The 24,233-nt window shown below is 57.0% G+C and overlaps 1 protein-coding gene across 1 annotated transcript; it reads right to left on the bottom strand.

Moving 5' to 3' along the window:
- Positions 1–52: 52 nt before the first annotated feature.
- Positions 53–23,217, bottom strand: TEX264 (testis expressed 264, ER-phagy receptor). Its single transcript, XM_052678739.1, has 6 exons — positions 23,098–23,217; positions 22,375–22,445; positions 21,139–21,429; positions 17,936–18,157; positions 4,537–4,705; positions 53–766 (listed from the first exon to the last, which is right to left on the bottom strand). Exons 3-6 carry the CDS (start codon positions 21,415–21,417, stop codon positions 453–455), a joined length of 984 nt encoding a protein of 327 aa, XP_052534699.1. The 5' UTR covers positions 21,418–21,429; positions 22,375–22,445; positions 23,098–23,217; the 3' UTR covers positions 53–452.
- Positions 23,218–24,233: the final 1,016 nt, after the last annotated feature.

The following is a 24,233-nucleotide window of genomic DNA, read 5'->3' as shown; positions in this document are numbered from 1 at the left end:
CCCTGCTCAGCAAGGACAGCAGGCTGGCGGTCAGGAAAGGCAGCAGGCAGCATGGAGGAAAAGCATCCACTTTATTACAGACCCTGGAAACGCCTGTGGCAGGTCCAGGACAGCTTGACACTGGATGTTTTCATTTGCAGCAAAGGGAAAGAGAAGAGGGGAACAAAACAAACCAACCCTACTCATGGCTCTTTGGTGCTAGAGAACACACGTCCGTGTTGGCAGAGAGATGCTGCGGGTGAAAGGGGCACCAGCAGAGAAGGGGAGACCCACACTTCCCCCTGGAAATGCACCCAGGGGGTGCACGTATGTCACTGCCTGCACCCAAGCAGCCCCGTCTGCATTCCCCTTCCTGCAAGGGCAGCAGCCCCAGGAGGGATCAGTGCCTGGAATGTCGTGGTGCCAAAGAAGGAGACAGGAGAGGCGCACGAAGCCGGGGCCCAGGTCCGGCTCTACTCTTCTCCTCGCTCAGCAGCGATGGGCTCCTTGGTCCACTTGTCTGTGAGCTCCTGGGATTCCCCATAGCCCGAGGTGAGCAGCAGCCCCGCGGTGCCCTCCCCATCCGCAGCAGCTTCCAGGTCCAGCTCCTCGAAGGAGGAGCCGCTGGCTCCAGACTCGCTGTAGCTGTGCTCGCTGCGGTTGTCAGCCTCCTCCCGGCCACGACTGGTGGGGAAGGGCAGCAGGACAGAGGTGGCCACCGAGGTGTCCCTGCTGTCGGTCGTGGCCTCGATGCTGATGGAGCTGGCCTCGCTCATGGTGTCAGCCCCTGGGATGGAGAGAGAAGGGCAGGGTGTGAGTGCTGCAACAGGAGGCTGGGTGCCACGTCAGCGTGTCTCTGAAGCCACCAAAGCCTGGAGAGTGCAGCAAAGCACCATTTGGGACCACCTGTAACCCTCGTGACCTGGCCAGGCAAGCAACGGGATGCTGGTGGCCTCGCTTGTGCCACGTGCCAGGGCTGACCCCCTGGCTCCCCAGAGGCGGACAGCGTTGTGCAGGGGGACGGGGCTGGGTGGAGGTGACCACATCCCTCCCTGCTTCCTGCCATGGGTGCTGCAGTGTGTGCCCTTCTTTCTTGCCCCAACTCCATGTCCTCTGACTTCCTGTGGTGAGCCAAACTGCCCTTCGGGATGGAAGAATGAAGATGATCCCTGATTTGCTTGCGGTCATTGGCAAAGGTGCTGGCATGGAATAGCACAGGGTGTCTATGAGCAGGAGGTGGGTGCCCAGGGACTGGGAGCCCCCCCAGGCCAAGCCCACCACCCCTCCCTGTGTCACAATCTCATTAGCTCGGTCGACAACGCAATTAGGGAGTCGACAATGAGACAAGAGTGTCAAATTGAGACCGGCAGCTGAGTGCTGTTGCCGGAGCAACCAGCTGGGAGACAAAGCCCTCCTATAAAACATTAATCATTTTTAATTATGACATCACAGATTCACATTGTTAATTATGACAACAGCAGCAAACGTCGGCCAACCTTCCATCCCCCTGCTGGCTGGTGCTGCCTTTGCCACCTCCTTCCTCCCCTCTCCATCTTCATCGTCCTACCTCTCCACTTGGGAAGAGAGCAGGAATAGCCCAACCAAAGGTGTAGGGGATCTGGGTGCTCAGCACCTTGGCTGCCTGGTCCTGCTCATGGAATCAATGCAAGACACATCTCCAGCCTCCCTAAATGGCTGGGGTACCTGGACCAGGGTGGGGAGCAGTGAGGACGGTGTGGGTGCTGCCCAGCCACCCTGCAGCATCCCTGTTGTTTGTGCCCCAGTCCAGCATGGTGACACCACCTGGAGGGCAGAAGGAGCACAGCCTGTGCAGACACATAGGGAGCACCTCAACGTGGAGAATGCATTTCCTCTAAGTTTCAAGAGGTGTTCAGCAGGCTCCTGGGGAGGTGCTCACAGGGATGCCCCTGGCCAGACAAGTCAGGGGAGAGCCTCCAGGAAGGGGCTGGAAGGCAGCAGGGCCCTGGAGCCAGTGGGATGAGTCCCATCCATGGCAAAGGCAGGCTCAGTAGCAGCAGGTCCCACTGCACACTGGGGCAGGGCTGAGCAGAAGGGGACGTCACCACAGCTGGGGCACACTGGGGTCAGCCAAGGGGAGAGCATGTGAGGACCACTGTGGGCTTTTGGGGTTGGGGATGGGATGTGAAGAGAATGGTTGGGATGTGCAGCCCGATGCATCTTCACTGAGACTGTGGCTGGGCACCCATCCTCCAGGACATGGCACAGCAATGACTCCTCTCTCTCCCTGTGTGAAGCCTGAGAGCTCCTGGTCCCAGGCAAGGCTTCTCCAGGTCTCTACCTCAAAAAAAGTCAAATTTGCTCAAAAACCCAGTGTGGTGCCAGTGCTCTAAGGCAGCTCAGACACAGTCCACAGCAAGGCACAGAGCGTGGTGTCAGGGCTGAAGCTGCATCAGTTGCACCCACCACAGGTTCCTCGGAGAGCTGAGGGCACCGATCCTGCCAGGCCCTCCCCTGCCTGCACAGCATCTGCTCTGCGCCAAGGGGGCTGTTCTGGCTCCAAGCTGTCGTGTACCCACGCACTGCAACATACAAGAGAAGACAAGCACCGGCTTGGGATGCTGAAGATGGGTGAAGGCAACCTACGACTGCTGGCACTCTGCTCTGAGAAGACGGCTGTCCTCGCCCCCAGCTGCCTTGTCCCTGCCCCGCTCCGAGGGCGACAATAAATAGCCACGCATCCCTTCAGCCAGGCGCTTTTTCCCTGCTCTGTCACTTCGGATCATGTTTGAGCAGCCCCAGCTGGTACATCTGCCCAATGCGGCAGCCGTGTCCTCCTCTGTGCAGGACAGGGCTGGCTTCAGTGTGCGGGGCGAGGGAAGGAGCCATTGCTCCTGGGGCTGGGGAGCTTCCTTGGGTAGAGCCCTGGGGTGAGCACAGCCCTGGCTCTCCTCCCATGGGCACTACTGCTGCTGGCAGCCCTCACTTCCAGGAGCATCCACATCTCACAGCTGGTGCTTCCCTCCTCCAGCTTCCCCTTCCACAGCTGGAGGGAGCCTCCAGAGCTGGCTCAGCCCTTTGGGAAGCAGCCCCGAGTCTCTGGGGAGGGCCATGTGCACCGAAACCATCAGTGTCCATGTCGAAAAGGCCGCTCCTGTTTGCTTTCTCCTCCATGCACTGCGGTGGGGCCATATTGAAGAGCACAACCCTGGCACCAAACCCTTCGAAAACAATTAAGTAGTAAATAACTAATCATGATTGACACCAGACCCTGGAGAGCCATCAGTCGTCGCCTTTGCAAAGACCTCAGCGATGGCCCAGGAGGGACAGAGCTGGGGCAGGGGCAGCTGCACCACCCCGCTCATTGTACACGTGCTGAGCCGTGCTCAGAGCAGCAGCCAGCATCAGCTCCATGTGTGCAGGGGTGGAAAGCTCCAGCTCAGGCTCAGCAGCACAGCCAGCAGCTGCCTCGCTCAAAGCAGAGGCACCCAGCACCTTGCAGGATGAGCCCCAAACCCTTGGGATTTCCCCAGTGTCTCCTATCAGTGAGCAGAGTCCCTCCAGGCCAACATCCCGAAGCCTGTCCGTGTGCTGTGTCATGGCACGTATCATCACACGTGCAGTGTGACCCCGCCGTGCTACCAGGCTGGCACTGGCACAGGCAGGTGCTGGGGACACATTTGGGGCCGTGGCAGAGAGAGCGCCCTGAAAACGCCGCGACTGCAAAAGCGCTGGGAAGCCACTCCAATTAGGCTCTTCATTCCAATGCTAAATGGACAGGGCTCTCAGAAAGCAATTCCCAGGCTTGCTTTTACGACCAACGCAATTAAGAATTAAAACGATCCAAAACCAAAGATGTGTAAAAAGATTACCAGACCAGGGGCGAGGCGGCGAGGCGTGCTCACGCGCTCATGTTTCTTTCATGCCCGTTAGGCACACATGGGGGCCTGGTGGGGCCATGGCCGGAGCCCTGCCTGCAGCCCACAGCCCACAGCCTCCATCACGCTGCGTCCTACAGCCATGTGAGCACGTGGGCCAGCACGGCAGCCAGCATTTTGGGTTACTATAGCACTGCTGTTCCGCGCCTACAGCGATTGTGGTCCCTTCCTGTATAAATACACCCAGGCTCCAACAGATCTCTGCGAGCAGATGCTCTCGGGCAACTCCACCACCAGCTACAGAAACCTGGTATTTAAGTTCTTCACAATCCCAACATGTAACAGATGAAGATGAGATCAAGAAAGATGTATGTGACAAGGAGAAAAACAAGCCCAGCTGCAAGCAAACGCGTCGGCACCCAGCTCTGCTTTCACAGCCACGGGCCGGCGGTGCTGCAGTTGCACCAAGGGTGGCTTTATCCTCTGCCATCAACAGGACCGTCTGCTGCCCAGGGCATGGCACGGGGTCAAGCTGTGCCACACTGCTCACAGTGATGGCATGAGGTGAACTGAGCCCTGGGCAGGAATCCGAACACAGCGCAGGCCCTCCTGCTCAGAACAGCCAGGACACCGGGCCGCCACCTGGGGAGGGCTGGTGACACACGGAAGAACAGAGGAGCCCAAGTGCCAGATGTGCTACCTGTGATATCAGTCTGGGTGTCTTCGACCTCGGCTGCTGCCCTGCTCTTCCTCTCCAGCTCCTTCATCTCGGGAACATAGAAGTCCCCTTGGCGGGCGAGGGGGCACACAAAATAGATGCGGTCCTCCTTGTAGATCTCAATCCTGGGGTGGGCACACAGCTTCCTCTCCTGGAAGAGAGCATCACACTGTCAACCTCTGCGCACTCCGCCTCACCCCAACTGATTAGGACCCATCTGGCACCTTGGGCAGGAGTCCCAGCGCCCACTGTCCCCCCTGAGGTGCTCCTATTGGCAGCCCCCCACCATGGTGGGGTGCAGTCCCCAGAGGGGGACCATTTTGGGGATTTTGGGGGCACCTGCAGCTGACCGCCACGTCCCCACGCCTGCCTCTCAGCAAGGACCCACGGCAGGCGTAGTGCTTCTCTGCTAATTAATATAATCCAGAAGCAACAGCTCCAGCAGCTCCTTTCAGAAGCACAAGGGCAGGGGGTTGGAGATGAAGCCATGGCATTTCAGACCGCCTCCCCTCCGCCTCTTCCCTCATTCCTCCCCACGCCTGCCCCTGCACAGCACAGGCTGCTTCCTGCTGGGTGAGTAACCCAAACCCCCTGCCGTGCTTGCTCTTTTTCTATTTTTCCCCTTCTCAGGTCCCTGAAGACCTTTTCTTATTTCAGGAGCTCCAGCACCAGCAGCACGGGCCGGCATCCCAGCGCTCACAGCCCGGAGCTCCCACTTGCAGGCAGGTGAAATGCAAACACACGCAGATCAGCACTGTGTTAAATAAAAGCAAGCTGGGCTGTTTTTAGCAACAGAGCAGGGGCGGCTCATCTCACTCTTGCTTTTTAAGCAACAAGCCAGGCAAGCATCCTCCCCACCACTCTGCCCCTTGTTCCACCAACCACAAGCCCAACTTCAGCTCGTTTTGCTATTTCCAGTAACTCCAACACATACCCGAGACGGATATTTCCAAGATTCACAGGTTTCTTGGATGCATCCAGCTGCCCCCCCACCACTTAACACAGACGGGGACGACACAAAGGATCTCAGAGCAAAGAGAACCCTACTGAGTCCATTTTCCGAGCAGCCTAAAGCCTCAGGGCTGAGGGCAGGCCTCAGGACACCAAGGATGCCCAATACTTGATTTCTTCCCAATTCACCCAATTTCTCCCAAAGCAGCTGGAGGGAAATCTCTGCCCATGCTGGGTGGCAGTCAAACAGACACTGGGAACACCGGTGCTGTGCCTCAGAGGGATGGCAGAGCTGGCACATGGGATGGACACTGGGATGCCCAGCCAGCTCCAAGGGCTGAGTTCCAGGGGTCTGGGGCAGGGGACACTGGCAGCACTCTGCCCCCACCACTATAAACAGGCAGGATGAGCTTACCCCTTTCCCAGCTGCCTAATTTATGCTTTTGCAAATCAAGTTGCAATCCAGAACAGTGGTGCCAGCCCCTGCTGCTGCTGCTGCAGCCCAGAACAACCAGCCAACCAGGCTGTGTGGCCATCCTGAAAACAAGGGTCCCAAAAAAAACAGGGAACACCCTGAGTCCAAAGGCAAAGGCACGAGTGGGAAGTGAACTGGTGAAAACTCAACAACGTGGCAAAACAACAGAAGAGCTCAACAGGCAATAGAGGGCTTTGCGGCTGAGAAGGAAGCCCCCCGGCTGGTGTGAGGCCAACAGATGGAGCAGCAAGGTGGACACAGAGCCCTCAAGGCAGATGAAATGCAGGCTCGCATGGGTGGAGGAGCTCAGCAAGGTGCCACCAGCGGGAGGCAGCAGGCAGGCTTCTGGCAGGGCAGCAGGAGCACAGTAAGTGGGGCAGAGCGGGGACTCGCCTCTTCCCAAGGTCGTGTGGCACCGACGGCGAGCTCACCCTTCCTGCACTACTCACAGCTCCTTTCTGCCCTTCTTGGGGATCTGACGTGTCACCTTTGGGGGAGGAATGCATCAGATTTAAGAAGAAGTTCTTTGCTCGGAGGATGGTGAGGTGCTGACATAGCTGCTCATAGCTCCTCCCATCCCTGGAGGTGCCCCCGGCCATTGAGGGGCCCTGGGCAGCCTGAGCTGGGGGGCAGGCAGCCCACGGCAGGGGTGAGGGCTGTGAGGTCCCTTCCAACCCAAGTAATCTGTGATTACTGCATATGATCCATACAAGCCACACATACCGCACAGACCAATGCTTCCAGAGTCCACGGGTTTGATGTTGACACACACATCCATTCCAGATACACCAATCTTCTGCTTCACACAGAGCCAACCCACTGTCCCACCTTGGGGGTACATACAATACAAACCCAGACACAGAGAGCCCCAATTGCGTGGAACTGAAAATCAGGCACTAAAATTAGAGCTGGAGCTCAGCAAGCTGAAAGTGAGCCACCAGCCAGCCCTGCAGGGACAGTGCTGTGTGCCACATCCTCCTCCTCTCCTTGCACGCCCCACGCTCAGTGTGTCATCCCGCCTTAGCTCACACCAGGAGCACTCTGCCACCAGGCCTGCACTGCTCCTGGCACTGCAGGTCAGCACTCCTCAGTGGGACAAAACTGGTCTCTGTCAGTGTCCACATAGACCTGCGAGGAGGGGCAGAGAGGACAAGGCTCCACCAGTGGTACCCACAGACAGGCTGAGAGATGGTGGGCATAACGTGGAGATGTGGACAGGGGGCAGGGCCAGCTGCTCTGGGTGGCCCCGTGGAGCAGAGGTGACACCAAGTGACCCCAGAAGTCTCCACCAGCCTCAGCTACACAGTTCTGGGACATAGCTCCTCAATGGGACACAGCCACCTGCCCACAATACTGGGACAGCTCTGCTTGCTTCTTCCCTTCAAAGCTCTTTGAGCTGCAAGGCATTGCACAAACAGAAGATGATACTGTGACCAAGAAAAACGTGGGCTGTGGGAGCTGCGAAACGCCCGGCTCGAGCAAAGGGAGAGTTTTTCATTTTCACCTCTGCAGAGGCAGCCTGTCATGCAATTTACACCTCGCCCTCCTGGCGCCTCTGGGGGCTGAGGAGCTGGGAAGAGGCTGGTGTTGGTGTGGCTGAGCCGTGGGACCGATCCCAAGCGGGCTGGGGTTCACAGCCCTTGAGATGCAGGAAACAGCTTCCCAGGGGGGCTGGGAGCTGCTGGGAGCTGCTGGGAGCAGCATGGAGCCACGGATGCTCTTCTGCAGGGTGGACATGCAAATTTCAATTCTGCCTTCCTCCAGCCTTGCCACACAGACATGCTCAGGACCTCTTCTCCCCTGCTCACACAGCACCTGCAGGAAAACCCCTGCAGCGTGGTCAGCAGTAACTCCACCTGCAGAGAAGAGACCAAGAGAGAGCTGGTGTGTGCATCCCTGTGCTGTCAGGGACATATCTCATGCTCCCCACCATAGGACCTTCACCAGCAGAAGGAACAGCAGACAGAGCACATAATTCACAGCAATGGGGTCCTCCCAGCATCATGGGTATTGGTAGCAACTAGTCCTGGAGCAGAGAGTTTCAGAAACAAAGCAAGCGTTGCATTTGAAATAAGTTTTCTTCCCCAGCTCCCTAACACTCACTGCCAACCCATTCTGCCTTGTCCCAGTGATGGGAGCCATTTCTCCACAGCTTGCTGGTGCTCTGCTTTGTGCTTCACATTCCTCTCCAGCTCAGCTGTCCGAACCACAACCCTTCCTACCTGTCCTTCTCCCCATCACTTCCACATAGCAGCTTTCCAAAGAGGACTTTGGGTGTAACCACTGGAAAGCTCAAACACCAGGTTTTCATTATATGACAAGGAATCTGCATAAAGCCACAAAACTTCTTCTCACTCGACAAACGAGCTTTGGATTCCTGCTCCCATTCCCATTACCTTCATTGCTGCAGGAGCACACAGCCCCAAGGTGCAGAGGAGCCTACAGGAGGCCAGGACCACAGCTGGAGGTGCTGCCTCCACTGTGCAGCACGGCTCTCCAGGGACCAGCGCTCGCCTTTCAGCCCTCAGAGGCTGCTTTTTCAGCATTAATCACAAAGCCGAAGAAGAGGTCGACGCGATGATCTCTGCCATCACGGATGACTGGAGCAGTGCTAAATTGCTTTGCTCTGTTGCCTTGGCAAGGCTGCCAGGAGCAGCAGCTGTGGCAATTTCTCTGCCTTGCGTCAAGGCAGAGCCTTAAAGCACCTGGCTGGGAAGGGATTCATTGCTGGAGTCTCCTACCCTACATGGGGCGTTACGTGGTGAAAAGGAGCCACTCTGAACCATGCATTCTTGACTAGGCTGAGATAAACCTACAGCACAGCAACACATCAGCCATGGGATGCCCAGCATTCTTGTGGGGAAAGACCTCTCACAGCTGAGAGCCTGGAGAGCCAAGGTGGATACTGGTACCAACCCACATGGATTTCAGATTTGACATTTGAGTGTTTGCCCTTCCACATCACAAATAATGCTGCCATTTTCAGTCCTCTCACATCTCTGATGAAACTCTTTCAGTTTAAAACTAGAGCCCCAGTGATGTTTTGGGAGCACGAGCTCCCAACCGTGCCTTGCTGCTGCCCACAGACACAGGAGATTTCAGTCGCCAGAGCTCAGATCTGGGCTGTCTTCTCTGAATCTCAGAGCTCCACAGGCTTTCTGAAGGGTGTGCATCCCCAGCTGCTCTTCCACACCTTGGTGTCACCAGGACACATTCAGGACATGTACCACATTCACAACTCTGGAGAGAAAATGGCACAATGGGATAAAGACTCTCCTGTCCTTCCTCGGAACAACCTCATCTTTTTGCAACACTCCTGGCTCTGACAGAAGACATTTCATGATGAGCTGAAGTCAGTCAGCCTCGCACCACTCCTTCACAGATGACAACACTGAAAAGGAGACTGTTTGAGGACTTCACCTTGCTGAACTTGTGCAGACCCAGCCACTAGCACAGAGTGTCCAATTCCCAAACAGGTTCTTGGTGAACGAAACAAGTCTTTCCCTCCCCACTGAGAAGAAGTTCACATCAGCCTAATTTAGAAGACAAGAAATGCTACCACAGAGGAAGATCAGCCAGTTTCTAGCCTGGCTTGCAGAGCAGAAGGTAAGATGATCCTGATGTCCACCAGCCTGTCCCCAGCACATCTCTCTCAGACCCATCGGTGTGAGGTGCATCCCTGAGGCAGGAGGCTCTTCCTGCAGCCTGGCAGATGCAGCCAGAGGCAGAGGAAGGCTGCCCAACCTCCTGCTCTGTGCTTGAGCTGGACACAGCTGACAGGGATCACCCACAGCTCGAGGTGGCAGGATGCTCGCCCCGGTGACAGATGTCTCCTGTTTTAGAACTGGTGTTTTAAAGCAAGCCAAAACTCCAGGACAAGCTCATTTCTGGATTTTTATCAGCCTGCATAAGCAAACAAGAGAGACGTTTCCCTGCAGGGCTCCAGGAGCCCTGTCCAAGAGCTTATACCTCTTCCCAAAAAGCTGACGATCTGGAGGCCAACAGGAGAGTTGGTGATCCCAGCAAGCTCCAGTGCAATGAGCAGAAGAGATCAACTAGCAGAACCCCAGAGTCGCTGGCCACATTCACAACCTGCCTCAGGGCATCCTTGAGGCAGGCAGTGCTGCTGGCTGACAGGAAAAGGCACAGAGACAGAGCCAGGTGCTGGAAACTCAGGCAGAGGTAGGGTGGAGAGGAGCCAAGGGCAGCCAACAAGCAGCACTGGGCAGTGATAGTCATGCCAGTGAGTCAGGCTGGCTTTGCACAGCCCAAGGTGGGTGTGGAGCCCAGGGAGGAAAACTGAGACCTGTGCTGTGACAGTGATCCCAGCCTCTTGCCTCTTCCATGCCCAGGTATAATAAATGAAATAAATAATCATAGATACAGCACTATTTTGGCAGCTGGGCGTGCTGACAGCCCTCCCATCACACTCCTGCTCTTCCTCCTCCTCCCCAGCAGCCACGTCTCACTAGGGCTGTAGTATGACCTGGGAGGGGTGAGCACTGCCAAGCGCCGTGGTACCAGGGCATGTGGGCAGGCAGGCAGGAGGGAAGAGGCTCACACACCCTGCAACCCCAAAGCCCAGCTTTCCAGCAGCCGCAGGCAGCAGGAAAGGAGGGCGGCAGCTGCTTTGGTGGCCCCTGCAGTCTGGAAACTTCTCTTCTGCCAGCCCAGGATCACAGCTTTGACTGTGCAGATCAATTAGATGAAAACAGAGAGATTAGGAAACAGCACAGAGTCCAGCCAGATTTTGCCCTTCCAAGAGCCTGCTCCCCTCCTGCACTTCCCCAGCACTCCCACGGGCAAGGGAACACAGTGGGCAGGTCCTGCAGCAATGTGGGTCCATCTCCTGAGCCGGTCAGCACAGAGATACCAGAGCAAACCTGTCTCCCACACCAACCTCTTGATGAGCTTTTGCCAACTCACAGTCTGGTTATCAGATCTCACCCCAAACTGTGAGTCCACACGGCATGAACAGCAGAGCAGCTGGCCTCAGCAGATGATGGATATCCACCTTTCAGCATGTGAAGGAGCTGTCATCAGCTCCTGGCAGACATAAATCCTAGCCAAGAGTGCCTGGCCAGGGAAAAAAACATTGGTGCCCACCATGGGAGTGGGCCCATAGCAGCCCCACAGCAAGCACCTGGCAGCAATCATAAAATGTACCAGAAAATGACAGTCTTCACTACCCTTCTCACTGCTGACTTTTAGGAGATGAGATATGGAGAAACTGGCCATGTTTTTCCTATCCCAAAAGCTGTACCTACAGTCTGCTCCATGTAACTGCAGCACTGTTTGTCTGTTTCTGGCTCGTCACTATGATGGCTCGCCCACTGGGGCTAACAGGCTCCTCTGATCTCTCACTCAAGCCAAACGTGGCAGAAGAGGTGATGAGAGAAGCCAGCTCGGGGCAATTGAATGTGGCTCACCTTTGAGCTGAAGCCCATGGTGCAGCCATCTCTTCAGCCTTCTGTGGTATGGCAGCAGGACAGAACATCTTGCTCCATGCAGCGGGGCAAAGAGGAGAGGTGCCATCTGCCTGTTTCTGCTGTGTTCTAAGCTGCCCTGGTCCGGCTGGAGCAGAGGCTGCAATGAGCTGCCGTGTGCTTGGACAGCAACAGAACCAAAGGAGTCTTGGTACCAGGGCTGCCCGGTGTGCCCCAAAGCCTGCAGCAGTTGTGACAGCAGGACTGGATTTGGCCCCGTGCAGACACCCTGGCCATCCCAGCAGCCATCAGACCTGCATCTTGACCCAACAGGAAAGCACGATGCGATGTCTTCTCTCCCCCAGCATTTTATATCTAACCAGGGCTGAAAAACTGTAAGTTAGTCACAGCACAACTGTACTTTTTCTGGACATAAAAATGCCATTACTTTCAAGTCTATTATCTCGCTGCTCTGCGGGTTTCAAAGCAGGAGCTTCACAGTGATGGAAAGTGGGGCAGCCGGCGTTGGCTGGGAAGGAGGAGGATTTCTAAGCTGCAGTTTCCCATTTGTTCGGGCTCGTTTTGCTGTTTCACGAGGCCGGCACAGCTGGCAAAGGCTCAGAGGGGCATGGGGAAGAGCAGCCCAGGAGAAACTCATTAGGCCTCTGCTAAAATAATTGTGGAGAGACAGACCCAAGGATTAATTGACAAGCTGGCGAGGAGGGAAGGCCCAAAGGCTTGGGACGGTGTCACTACCCGAGAGAGCTGAAGCCACCTCAAATGCCTGATGAGGAGCTGACTGCATCCTCCGGGATGCTCTATAAATACATTCAGGGGAAAGCACACGTACAGATTGAGTCCATGAAGAGATCTGACAGAAAAGCGCTGTAGTATTTTACTCTCCCTCCTTGCCCAAAGCAAGCATTTCAGTGCTCTCTCTCTCTTGGACAGCCACGTGAAATATCCCTGCCTTTGTCCATGATCATTAATCCTCACTGCAAAGGCGATGGAGGAACGGATCTTTGTGCCTGAGTGGATCCGTCTCTGTGACAGTTTTGCATGGCTAAGTCTTCACAAGGCTGCAAAGTTGAAGTTTGCAAAGCTGCATCTAGGAAAGCATGGCAGCTTCTGCTCTGCTCCCTTCTGGGGGTGTAACAATGCCCACCTGAGGAGCGTTGTGCAACAGCACAGGACAGAGCAGCCACAAAGCTCTGTCTTCCAGGTTGTGGTCTCTCCAGGGCTGGAGCTGGGGATGAGCTGGCTCAGATGCTCCTGGGTGCTGCCCCAACCCCACAGCTTGCGCAGCCAGCCCCAGCAGACCAACTGTGTACATCCCACATGTCCCTCACACTGCCAGGATGTCCCACAGTCACAGCAAGGAGCAGCCAGACACCTCCCAGCCTGGGACAGGGCATCTCAGACCACAAAGGCTTCATGAGAGCACCCATCCTCACCCCAGCAAGGGTCCAGATGCCCCCAGCCTCAAGAAGAGGCGATGGCAGTGCCAGAGCACAGGACAAGGGTATGGCAGCCTCATCCACTGGCAGCCCACATCCCACACAAGCCGCTGCCCCAGCTGAGACGTGGCTGCAGCTGCATCTTGGGAGCTCCATGGCCGATGTTCACACTGAGTCAACAAGAAGTGGGGATAAAACGGTGATTTCACACATGAGACAGACAAAGCGTGGAGGCAGGGAGCCTCTGCGATTACTGGAGCGCAAAGCTGGCCAGAAAACCTCCTTCCTGCTCAAAGCAGCGATGCCTCAGAGCTGCAGTTTTACACCTGCCCCCATGCAGCAGAAGCAAAGCAGGAGAAGGGTGAGTGAGGTGGAGGTGCCTGAACAAACCTCCGACGTGAAGGGCGCTCAGCGCTCGGCCACAGGTCAGCTATCCGCCCGCCAGGACACTCAGCAAAGTGACAGCAGATGAGCAGCAGCCCGGGGCTGCCAAATTTCCCCCAGAGAAGTGGGAAAGTTGGGAAGCCTGCTGTGAATGGCAGGAGACGTGACGCAGAGCCCCAGCTCCCCATATGTTCCATTAGCCGCACAGGAGGAGCGCGCTGCTCTGCAGAATCAGGTTAGAGGCAGAACCTGGCTGCACACTGCTGACCCCAACACGGGTCAGGAGGTGCCAGTACCACACAAGCCCTCCAAGCTCTCCACCCGCAGGAGGAGCAGGGCCCCTAGCTGCCATGGAGTGGGCAGTGCAGTGTGGGGGGCTGCTGGCATGGCAGCACAGAGCCCTCGGATGTCAGGGGAGAATAGAGAGGCTTAGGGATGTGGCACGGTGAACAAGACCCCAAAAAAAGCCCTTTTGCCCTGCCCTCACACACGCTGCATCTTGGGCCTCCTTCTGAAGGCTTGGGGCACTCGTACTCACAGGACAATTGCTGAAAACATACATTAAATAGAAATTGCTGTGAATGCATGAAGTGATGTGATGTGACACGCAGCTGGGGGGTGCCAGCTATCGCCGAGCCTTACTGCAGAGCAGCCTCCAACAACCAGCTATCAGCAGGGGATGAATACACCCACACAGACATCGAGACCCCCGGGCAGGACAGGGGGCACAGAGGGGCTGGGACTGTGCTGTGCCACCTGCACTCAGCTAGGATCCAGCAGTGCTGGGCACACAGCACCGGCATGCAGTCACAGTGTCAGTGCTGGAGGGGAGATGGTGGAGATGGGTGGGAAAACCTTGCAGCTTGTCCTGATCCTGAAATCATCTTCCCCTAAAATGAGAGGAAACATAAAATGGAAGCATAGGAGCTGGTTTTCCAAAAGGGGAATATAGTCACAAAGCGTGAGAAGGGGGTCCTGGCTCTCCCTTGCCTTTCCTAGCTCTGCTGCTGGCTGCCACTAGTGGGGCAAAGCTGGGATGTGGAGACATGGCCTGGAACACAGGGATGTGGCTTTTTTCTGACTCCCTGCTCTGGCCCAGATCGTGGTGCTGAGGTCAAGGAAAAAAAAAACCAACAAAAGACAAAGGGAAAAACTGCCATCCTACACTCTCATAGGGCCAAGCACACCTCCAAAACACCTCCCCCAGAATACAGACCCCTGCCCTGTGTCCCTGCCAAGCCCCAAGCCCACAGCCTGTCACAGCATCAGCACTGGTCTCGTCTCTACCATGAAGATGTACAGGACATGCTGAACCCTCTGTGACTCTCCAAGACTTTCTTCCCATTTCGATTTGATGCACAGGGACCACTTTACCAGAAGCGTCCAACCACCCCCTGCCTCCCTGGGGCTGCCTCCCAGCACACGTGTTGGGAAGCACTGGGAAGAAAACTGCCAAAGCTCAGGGCCAGGGTCACTTCTGCCACCCCAGGCATTGCTCATCCCCTGAGGACAAGCAGGAGGGGACAATGGGACATGTACTGCTTCCCAGCTGCAGTATGACCAGCAGCAACCAACCCAGCAACAGCCTGCAGCCCCCGGCGCTTGCACAAAACAAGCTGGTATTTTACAGGGCTTCATTTGCAGAGCCTGAAATAAACAAACAAAATCAGCTGGGAGAAGGAATTTAAGCAGGAAAATGTCACAATAATTGAGCGCTCTGTGCAGCTGCCAGCCCTCTGACCCCAGCTCCTCTCGCACAGTCTTGCAGAAAGGATGCTCTGCAGTTCTGCCTTTAGAATGCAGACGGGCTGGGATGGGAACACAGCTCTGAAGACAATCATTTATAATAACAAGCAGGAGAAGTGTGACCTTGGCAAAGCTGAATAAAGCCAGAAGCTGTAGGAACAGGGGTAAGGGAAACAAAAGGAGAAGTAGGAGATGCTACAGTGCCATGTAAGCTCCTGGCACTGAGACCCCACTGTGGGTTCCCAGTCCTTTGTGGACAGAACAAGGGAGGATGTGCCCTGAGAGCCATCAGCACCCCACAAGGCCATGGCTGAAATCAAGTGTCCTCTCCTGCAGGTGGCACTTCAGAGAGGCTCCTGAGCTCGAAATGGGATAAAAACAGGAACCCAGAAGAGGTTGGAAAATATGTCAGTGAAGCTTTACAAGCCCTGTACGTTTGATGGAGAAAAGAGAAGAGTAAAAGAGATGACTGCATCCTAAAGTACCTCAGCCGACAGGAGGAACAGAGCTCAGCCAACAGGCGCTTCAAGCCAGTGGGTAAAGGAATAATGAGATTCCCTGGCTAGCAGCAGAAACAAGGCATGATTGCAGCCTTCCCAGCAGCAAGAGCAACACCTGGCACAGGGACTTGGGAGCACACTGGGGTGCCCTGCAGATGGAGCAGGAGCTCTGTAGTACTGCAGAGCACCTCTCCTTCCCTGCTCCACTTGCATACCAGCCTTGGTAAGAGCACACACCTCCACCAGCCCAAGCCTCCTACCCAAAATACCAGGGAAAGAGAGCTGCTGGCTCCAGCAGTCACCTGGGGCTGCAATTAGTGCCTCTCTGGCTGCCCACGGAGCCCCAGGGACAGGCAATGCCAGGCTGCCCACTGCGCAGGGCTCGCCAAAGCAGTGCATGCAGCCCTCTGCAGAGAGCTAATTAAACCTGAGCCAGAATAAACACTGCTTGAAATGGCAGGAGGTCGCCGTTTAATAACCGGCTCCCTGAGCTGCTAGGGATGGTCACTCCAGGGATGGGCTTTGTGGGAGCTCTCCATCACCATCCCAGAGTGGCTGGGGGCACCAAGGAGCAGCCGCTGCCATGCTCAGGGCCAAGCACAGAGCCAGGAGTGGGCTCAGACTCCAGCTGGACAGACCCCAGCTGTCACCTGCCTATGCACAAACCCTGGCCCTGGGACATCTTGTCCATGCCGTGTCCTGCACTGTGCCAGCCCATCTGCCTTCAGTCTCTCATGAAGGGAAATATCTCCTTCAGATTTTACTGTTTCTTAGGCAGAGGGGTCAGGGCTGAAGCCAAGGCAGGCTGTGCACTGCAGCACAGCATCCTGTCCCCCAGTCTGGGAAGGGCACTCTGACCTGATGCTCAAGGGCTGCTCCCACCACCCCGCTCTCAGCCAGCCCCCAGCCCTGGCACCTTCCCCCAGTGTACCTCCCCAAATGCCTTCTCTATTTCTCAACAACCCCAATGACCTTTCCCCACCCTCCCACACCTCTTCTCTCTCTCCACTCCCAATTCTCATGACTACACTTGAACCAGTTCCCTTGCCCACTCTGCTCTGTCACTGCCCATCTGCACTCCCCAGATGCTGCCAGGAGCAGAGGATCCTGCACCTCACACCTGACCCCAGATTACATTGACAACAACCACGCTGCTTAAGGCGGGTGCAGCATGAAATAAATAAATAAAGCAGAGCTGTCTCGCTGCCGTCTGGGGTTGCTCAAGGGAGCTGGGCACTGGGGGTGGGATGAAGGATGCTATTTGGAGAAGCTGTCTCCATGGCAACCCCCATTCCCACCACAAACCAGGCACAGGTCGCCTGTTTCCATGAAAGTTTCCCCCTCTCTCCTTCCCCTTCCCCAGCCAGAGTCAACACCACCTGAGCTGGGAGCAGCACTACTTACAGGCCCTGGCCAGGCAGCACAGACTGGTGCCAGTATCCCAAGTCAGGCTTGGGGCTCCTCCCATTGCACCCTGAGACTCGCTGGGGCTGAGCGATGCTTTCTTCCCTGTGAACCCAGTGCAGGGGTGGCGGTGCTCGTGTCAGAGGTGTGCCTGAGGCCAGAGCACTTGGTCTGGTCTAGATGGCAGGGATCGAGATGTGTCCCATCCTTTCCGAACGCTGCTCAGCATGCTGTGTGGGATTTCAGATGATTATTTTGTTTCACAAATGGCTGCTCTCCTTAGAAGCCACAGGGTGCTCCCAGCACAACCTATGGGTCCCTTTCCAGTCTCAATTTCAGGCGCAGATGTGTTCACCAGCACCTGTCCCCAAGCAACAAGGTGCCCTCCCCACGTCACAAGCCTGCTGCCCGCTCCCCGTGTGTCTCCACCACAGCCATGTGTCCTCCACAGGGCTGGCAGCATTCTCTACGCCTCCACACTGAAGCAGCCAGCGTGTTCCTGGGAGGGGATGGAGAGGACAGGGCACGAGGAGGGGGACACGCATCACAGGGCACAGCAGCAGTGGTGGCAGCCGGGGTTTGGGCATCCCTGGGCAGACACCATCCCCAGGAGCACGGCCAAGGGCTGGCACCCAGGCAGCGATCCTGTAGTGCGGCGCGGGCTGGAAGATCCGCATGGTTCTCCCGCAGGGCTGGGAGTTTCGCCAGGAAAAGCAAGTTTATAAATAGTGAGCTTCAACACGAACAAACGAAAGCGACGGAACTCGACAGCCAGATAAGCTGCAGGCTGAGCACCATCCCCGCCCCAGCATCCTCCCTGTGGAGGAAAGATGTTCCCCTTCCTTCCTCTACCCAGCAACCAGAACCCTCTGCAAAGCCCCAATCTGCAGGTATCACGTCCCATGAGCTGCTCAAAAACACTCTTGCCACGGCTGCACTGGCAGCAGGAGCAAGCTAGCAGATGGCTCCCAAAGGACAGGGAGCAGGGAGTGCAGTCACTGCTCACTGCATGACACTCCTTGCGCCACCAATGCTTACCTTGATGTAGGTGTCCAGGGCTGGGTGCACACGGTTGACTGCGAGATGGATGGACAGAGGTGTGGTGAACGGGAAGCTTGCCATGACCACGTGGCTGGGTGTGGGGAAGGTGAAGATTTTGAAGCCGTACTTCTGGAACCGTCTGATCTGCTCTTCTGATGGCTTCGCATCCCCCTCGCTCAGAATTCGGCCGATGGCAAAGCGGCACTTCTCAGGAGACACCTGGTGGAAGGGACAGAGGAGCAGCATCAGGAGAGCAGCTGAACACCATCCAAGACCCAGGAGATCAATACACATCAAGCTGGTACCTGTTCCCCACAGAGCCTGACCCAGCCTCAAACCAGCCATGCTCTCCAGGACAAGAGTGCAGCACAGGCACACGCTGGCTGCTTGACACTTGGCAGCCATGCAGAAAGCACATCGCGTGGCCTCCACCACAGCGCCCCACTTTAGGGGTGGGGAAACTGAGGCAGAGAGCTGCTGTCACCTCCACATGGCAAAGCACACCCAGGTGGAGGTGTCCTTTTATGTTTCTTCAAAGTGCCAGCTCTCAGCTCACGGTGTGACACACTGCAGGGACACACTGGGCACAGGGGGGCCTGCCAGCTGCCCCTGAAGCTCTCCAGGCTGCTGGACAGACAGGAGACAGAAGGTCAGCAACCAGGAGAGCTGCTTCCTGCTGAGCTGGAGGGCCACAGCCTCCAAACTCACCCTGAGCAAGGCTGCACAACTCCCCAGACACCGCCAGGATGTCTGATAGCAGCAGTGAAATGGTCAGACGGACACTCTCCAGCAACCAGCATCACAGGACTCTCAGGGGCCTCCCCTGCCCCTCAAGCATCCTCCAGCACTGCATGAAAGATGGGACATCCCAGAGAGGAAATGAGCACAGAGGATAAGAGAAAAAACAAGAGCAGAGCATCAGGAGCAGCAGCATCCATCAGCAGGCAAGATGGCTCACTCTTGCCCTCGTGTGCTGCAAGAAGGAGCTGCAGATGGGCTCTGTGCAGCACCCTGGGAAAGGCTGGAACAAGGAGATTCTCCTCCACAGAGCAACAAGTCCTGTTTTGCTGCATCGGACAAGGGATGAATGGCATCCATAATAGAAAGTGAAGCTGCTCTTGGTCTCCAGTGCATCACAAGGTCCCCGTTGTGGGTGCAGGAAAGCCCCAGCATCCCCAGATCCTCGCACAAGAACAGGTAAATGGCAAGAAGAAAGGTTCAGCAGACACCCATCTGCCCCAGCTATGGGATCAGAGCAATGAAAAACAGACCAGACACTGAGCAAAGACCCAAGGAACAGGAAGGTGACTGTCCCTGCTCACTGGAAGTGCTTTAGCTGGCCAAGTGCCACGTACAGCATCTTCAGTGCACACAAAGTCAGGAAGTGAATCTCCTCCTGGGCCACATCCCCATCCAATGCAGAGTCAAGACAACAGGGCACCATGTTAGAGGCACACCCAGGAAGAAGTGGAAGGAACTCCTTTGTACTTTATGACCATGTCCCCCAGCCTTACAGGCACTCTCAAGTGTGGGAGTGCACTGGGGAGCATTTTGGCCTCATCCACCAAGCACTGGGGCAGGGCTGGGTGCAGAGCACCAGCAGGCAAGGGGCCCCAGTGCATGCGCCAGGCTGAACTTGGGCAGAAGTGCTGGGCTGGAGCTGAGCAGCAGCCTGCCTGCCACATCCAGCCCCTGCTGAGCAGCTATTTTTGTCCCTGCCAGAGGTGGGAGAAGTCTTTTGGGTTGCTAAATATTGAATAAAAAGGAAAAAAAAAGAAAAAGAGAGTATTAATATTAATCTTGTCCATTAAGACGCTGATAGCACTGCTGGCAGGGGTTCTGCAGCACTCAAAGCCACCAGCAGTGCTTTTCCTGCTGCTCCCCTGCTCTGGCGGTCCTGCCTTCCCTCCTCCAGGGTCACAAGCCAGCCCATGAGCAGGGTGGCCAGAGCTGCAGACACCCAGCAGGAGCCCAGCAGTCACCTTACTCTTCCTGCCACAGCACCAGGACCAGCAGACAGCCACAGCGTGAGCCCTGGACCCAGTTCTGTGCTCCCCAGTGCTGGGGAGGCATGGACAGAGCGGAGGAGCCCAGGGAAGGGCCGCCAAGTGGATGATGGCATTGGAGCATCTCTCCTGGGAGGAGAGGCTGAGAGAGCTGGGAATGCTCAGCATGGAGAAGGGGAGGCCCAGGGGCTCTTATGTGTGTCCAAAAGTCCTGCAAGGAAGGGGCAGAGAGCACAGTGCCAGGCTCTGTCAGTGGTGCCCAGAGGCAGTGGGAGGCAGTGGGCACAGCCTGGAATATAGGAGGCTCTCCCTGAGCCTGCAGTGCACCCCCCGAGCTGCCCTGGCAGATGCATGCAGAACCATCAAAGCTCAGGTCCATACAACATAGAAAGGGAATTCCTGCCACCATGCAGAACCCTGGCACCTCATGCACCTCCTGCCATCCCTGCCTGATTCTTTTCTAACGCTCATTCTTCTGAAGTCACTGCTGACACTTCTGATGCACAGGCAGGCACAGCGTGCAGGGTGGCACCCAGCACTGCCCCACACCCTTCCAGCACAAGCCCACCCAGAGGCCTTTCATCCTTCAGCAGGTTCCAGTGTGCTTTGCTTTGCAGTTACAGTGCTGTTTCATCAGCCAAGAGACTTCAGCATGCACCTGTTGAGGCTTCAGTGAGAACACTCAGGGGATGATTACAAGGAAGCTCAGGGACAGCAGCAGAAACAAGAGGAGGAATGTGAGTATGGATCCAGCAAGCCAAAGAGACCACCTGCTTTGAGATCATCTGTGCAGATGTTCAAGAAATGCAGCAGTGTGCCACATGTAGGGACACGGTTTATTGGGTAAGGTGGTAATGGGTTCATGGTTGGACTTCGTGATCTTTAGAGGTCTTTCCCAACCATAATGAATCTATGACTCTATGAGGCACAGAGCTGGGGAATGCCTTGCCAAGAGATGACATGAGGCACCAGGTTCTGCTCTATATTCAGAGCAGAGGTAAGGCTTGGGCAACAGCAGATGTCAGTGACAGCAACTTTCGTCACCTGACGAGGATTACCCAAGAAACCCTCAGCTTTCAGGTGCCTTGGCACATAGATCACCCTTTGCAGGTCTGGAGACCTGACGAGCCCCCAGTGCTCTCCAAAGCAGGACAAGCCACGGGTGCCTCTGGCACCATCAAGGGGCAGCCTTACCGTGTGCGGGTTGTCGTAGTAAACACCAATGGAGCAAAGCTTCGAGGAGATGCTGCAGCCATCAGTGAAGAGCTGCCCCGACTCTCCATAGGGGCCCACCCGGAACTTGTAGGCCAGTGTGATGCTGCCGACGGGCGGCGAGCCGGCGCTCACCACCACCTCTGTGAAGAGCCCTGAGTAGACGGCGAAGGCAAAGATGGTGAGCAGCAGCAGCACGACCAGCACTGCGATCAGCCCGAGGAGCATCCAGTCGGACATGATGGATGGGTGGTGCCTCATCTGTCCTGTGCGCTGACAGCGAGAGCAGAAAGCAAAGAGAAAGGGAGTTAAGGCAGTGCTTGTACAAAGTGCTCAGTATATAAACCCTCTGCCAAGCTCCCTTGTTCCAGCTGGGTCACCAGACACCAATTATGTTGCTGTGGTGCTTCCCAGCAATTAAGTGGTTGTGGGGGTGGGGACAGAAAGACACTGTCCTCACTACCAGGAATCATCCTCAGCACCAGGAACCATCTCCAGTACCAGGAACATACAAAACAGCCTGCCTACAGCCTGTGCCTGAGGGGGATTGACGTGCAGTGAGGCTGCATCACTGCACGGAGATCGTCTGCACAGTGCTGGGCTGGAGATTATGGCTCCATAACCAAATAATCTCTTGTTTCCACAGTGCAGACTCCGCATTTGGGCCATGACCCTTTGCCTAAAGGCCTTGGGCTACAGCAGAGGATTTGAAGAACTAAGAAAGGATGGAGCTGGTTTGGGCTGAGCCCCATGCATCAGGATCAGAGCAAGAGGCCCAGGTGGAAGAGCATCCCCACCACACCACGCTGCAGTACATTGCTACTTTTCAGTACAAATGGCTTTTTTTCATCTCCAAGTTTCTACAACCCAAGCCTTCCTGTTCTGCCCCACAGTGCTCCTCCCAGTGGGCCACGGCTCAACCTCTCCCCAGCATGCCCTGGGGAGAACAGTTAAACCCAGCACAACAGAGCTGTTTGTGCCATGCCCTCCCTCAAAGGACAGCACTGATGACAAGGGTTGTTTGCCACAACCCTTCGGGATTCCTCGCTGCAGCAGTGCTTGAAACCCACACTGCAAATAAACAATCTGCCTCAAGCTTGGTGTGACAAACACACTTTGTCCAAGAGGAGCTTTCCACCTCCGCCACTGTTTGCTCAGCTGAGGAGGAACCACATCCTGGTAGAGGGGCTCAGCACGGCGCTCACCAGCCCCACTCACCTGCGAGCCAGCCACGTTTGGCTAGGAGCTGCACATGATCTTTCCCCCACACAGCCGCAGGCCCCACACCTCTGCAACAGGAAAAAATACATGTCACTGCTTCCTCCCCAGCGCAAAGGAGCAAATGCAAAACTCATAGAGACGCAGAACCGCATCCAACCGCGCCCGAGGCGCAGCGCTGCCCCATGTGCGAGCGGGAGGAGCGCCCTCCGAGCCCCTCTTCCTGCGGCCCCGCGCGGGGATCCAAGCAAGACAGCGAGGCCGCGCAGCAGGCACGGACGCGGAGGGGCTGTGGGTGCGGCTCCCCAGCGGCCACATCGGGGGAACGCGGAGCACCGAATCCACGCGTGACTTCCGCGGCCCGGGGCCGCCCTGCTCCGCGCACGCGTGGGTTTTGCCGCGTCTCCCCGGCCGTGCCCTGCCGGGCTCTGACCCCGGTGGGCCCAGAGAGGCTCTGGGCAGTAGCGGGACCCGGGCGGCGACACCGTCCTCCCCGCCGGGTCTCCGCCGCCCGTGGGCAGCCCCGAGCCGCCGCCCGCCGTCTCGGAGGGGCCGGAGCGGGGCCACCCTCGCGCTGTCAGCTCGGCCCGGCGCGTCCCAGCCGGGCCCGGCGACCCAAGGGCCAGCCCCGCCCCGCCCCGCACCGGAGAACGCCGCAGTGACAACAGACAGCTAGGAGCCCCGCTACACCACGGACAGCCCCGGCGGGCTCCAGGCACCCACCTGGGCCGGGCGAAGACCCCGCCGCCGCCGCTCCGCACCCCGGCCCCGCCCCGGCCCGCCCCACGCGGATCTGCCCCCGCCCATCGCCTGCACGGAGCGGCTCGGGAGCGCGCGATCAGGCGGGGCTTCCGGCAAGGGCGGGGCTTCCGGCAGGGGGCGGGGCTTCAGACGGGGACGGGCGGTGCTTTCTGCCTGCTGGGGGAAGCGGAAGCAGAGCTGTAAAGACCAGAGCATTTCCCATCAGCTGCAGGCTCAGGGCCTACGCAGCGGGCCCCGCACCTCTGTGCAGGGCACGGGATGGGGGCAGGGCTGGCTGGCACTCTGCAGAGCTGCCTGCTGAACAGGGCTGGTCTGCAAGAGCAGGGATTTCTCTTGGGGCTGGCTGGAAGGTTCTGGGACACCTTCATGGACGCTGACTCCCCCATCTCCACGGGCAGCTGTGCCAGTGCCAGACCGCTCGTTCAGCAAAGATATTCTTCCTAAGATAAAACGGGGACCTCCCCTGGTGCAAACTGGAGGCCATTCCCTCTCATCCCATCGTTGTTACCTGGGAGCAGAGGCTGATCCCCACCTCACTACAGCCTCCCTGCAGGGAGTTATAGGGAGTGGTGAGGCCTCCCCTGAGCCTCCTCCAAAAGCCTGGAGTTGAGGGCAAGGAGGCCGTATGTCAAATAGCAGAGCCAAAGTCAAATGGGAAATGCAAGCTTCCTTAGGGACGGCAGGACGCTGTCAATTATGGAGACCAAACTGTGGACTGATGGAGGATCACGGAATAGGAAGCTGTGAAAGGAGGAGGAGAAATTTTGGAACCCCGAATGCCAAACAGTTTACGAGCAGTGGCAGCAGACCTGAGGCACTGCTGGAATGCAGGAGGAAAGCCTGGGTCCCAGCCCACCCACAGCCGGCAGCAGCCGTGGGGCTGCCCGCGTGTCCCAAACACAGCGGTGTCCCCACAATGACAGAAACACCCCCAGAATGGGCTGCAGCTGCCAGCCTGGCCTCCGCCACGTTGTGCATTGAAACATTGCGCCTGCTGGAGTCGGGGCCAGAACCCAGCTCAGCCTGAACCGGGCTGGGGGCAGGAAGGAGTGGGTTGGGTGCTGGGCAGAAGAGATGCCCGTGGTTGCAGCCCCTAA

This window comes from Tympanuchus pallidicinctus, unplaced genomic scaffold, assembly GCF_026119805.1.
Source record: "Tympanuchus pallidicinctus isolate F22 unplaced genomic scaffold, pur_lepc_1.0 scaffold17, whole genome shotgun sequence".
In the NCBI taxonomy this organism is placed as follows: Eukaryota; Metazoa; Chordata; class Aves; order Galliformes; family Phasianidae; genus Tympanuchus; species Tympanuchus pallidicinctus.
This window is presented reverse-complemented; position numbering and strand designations above follow the sequence as displayed.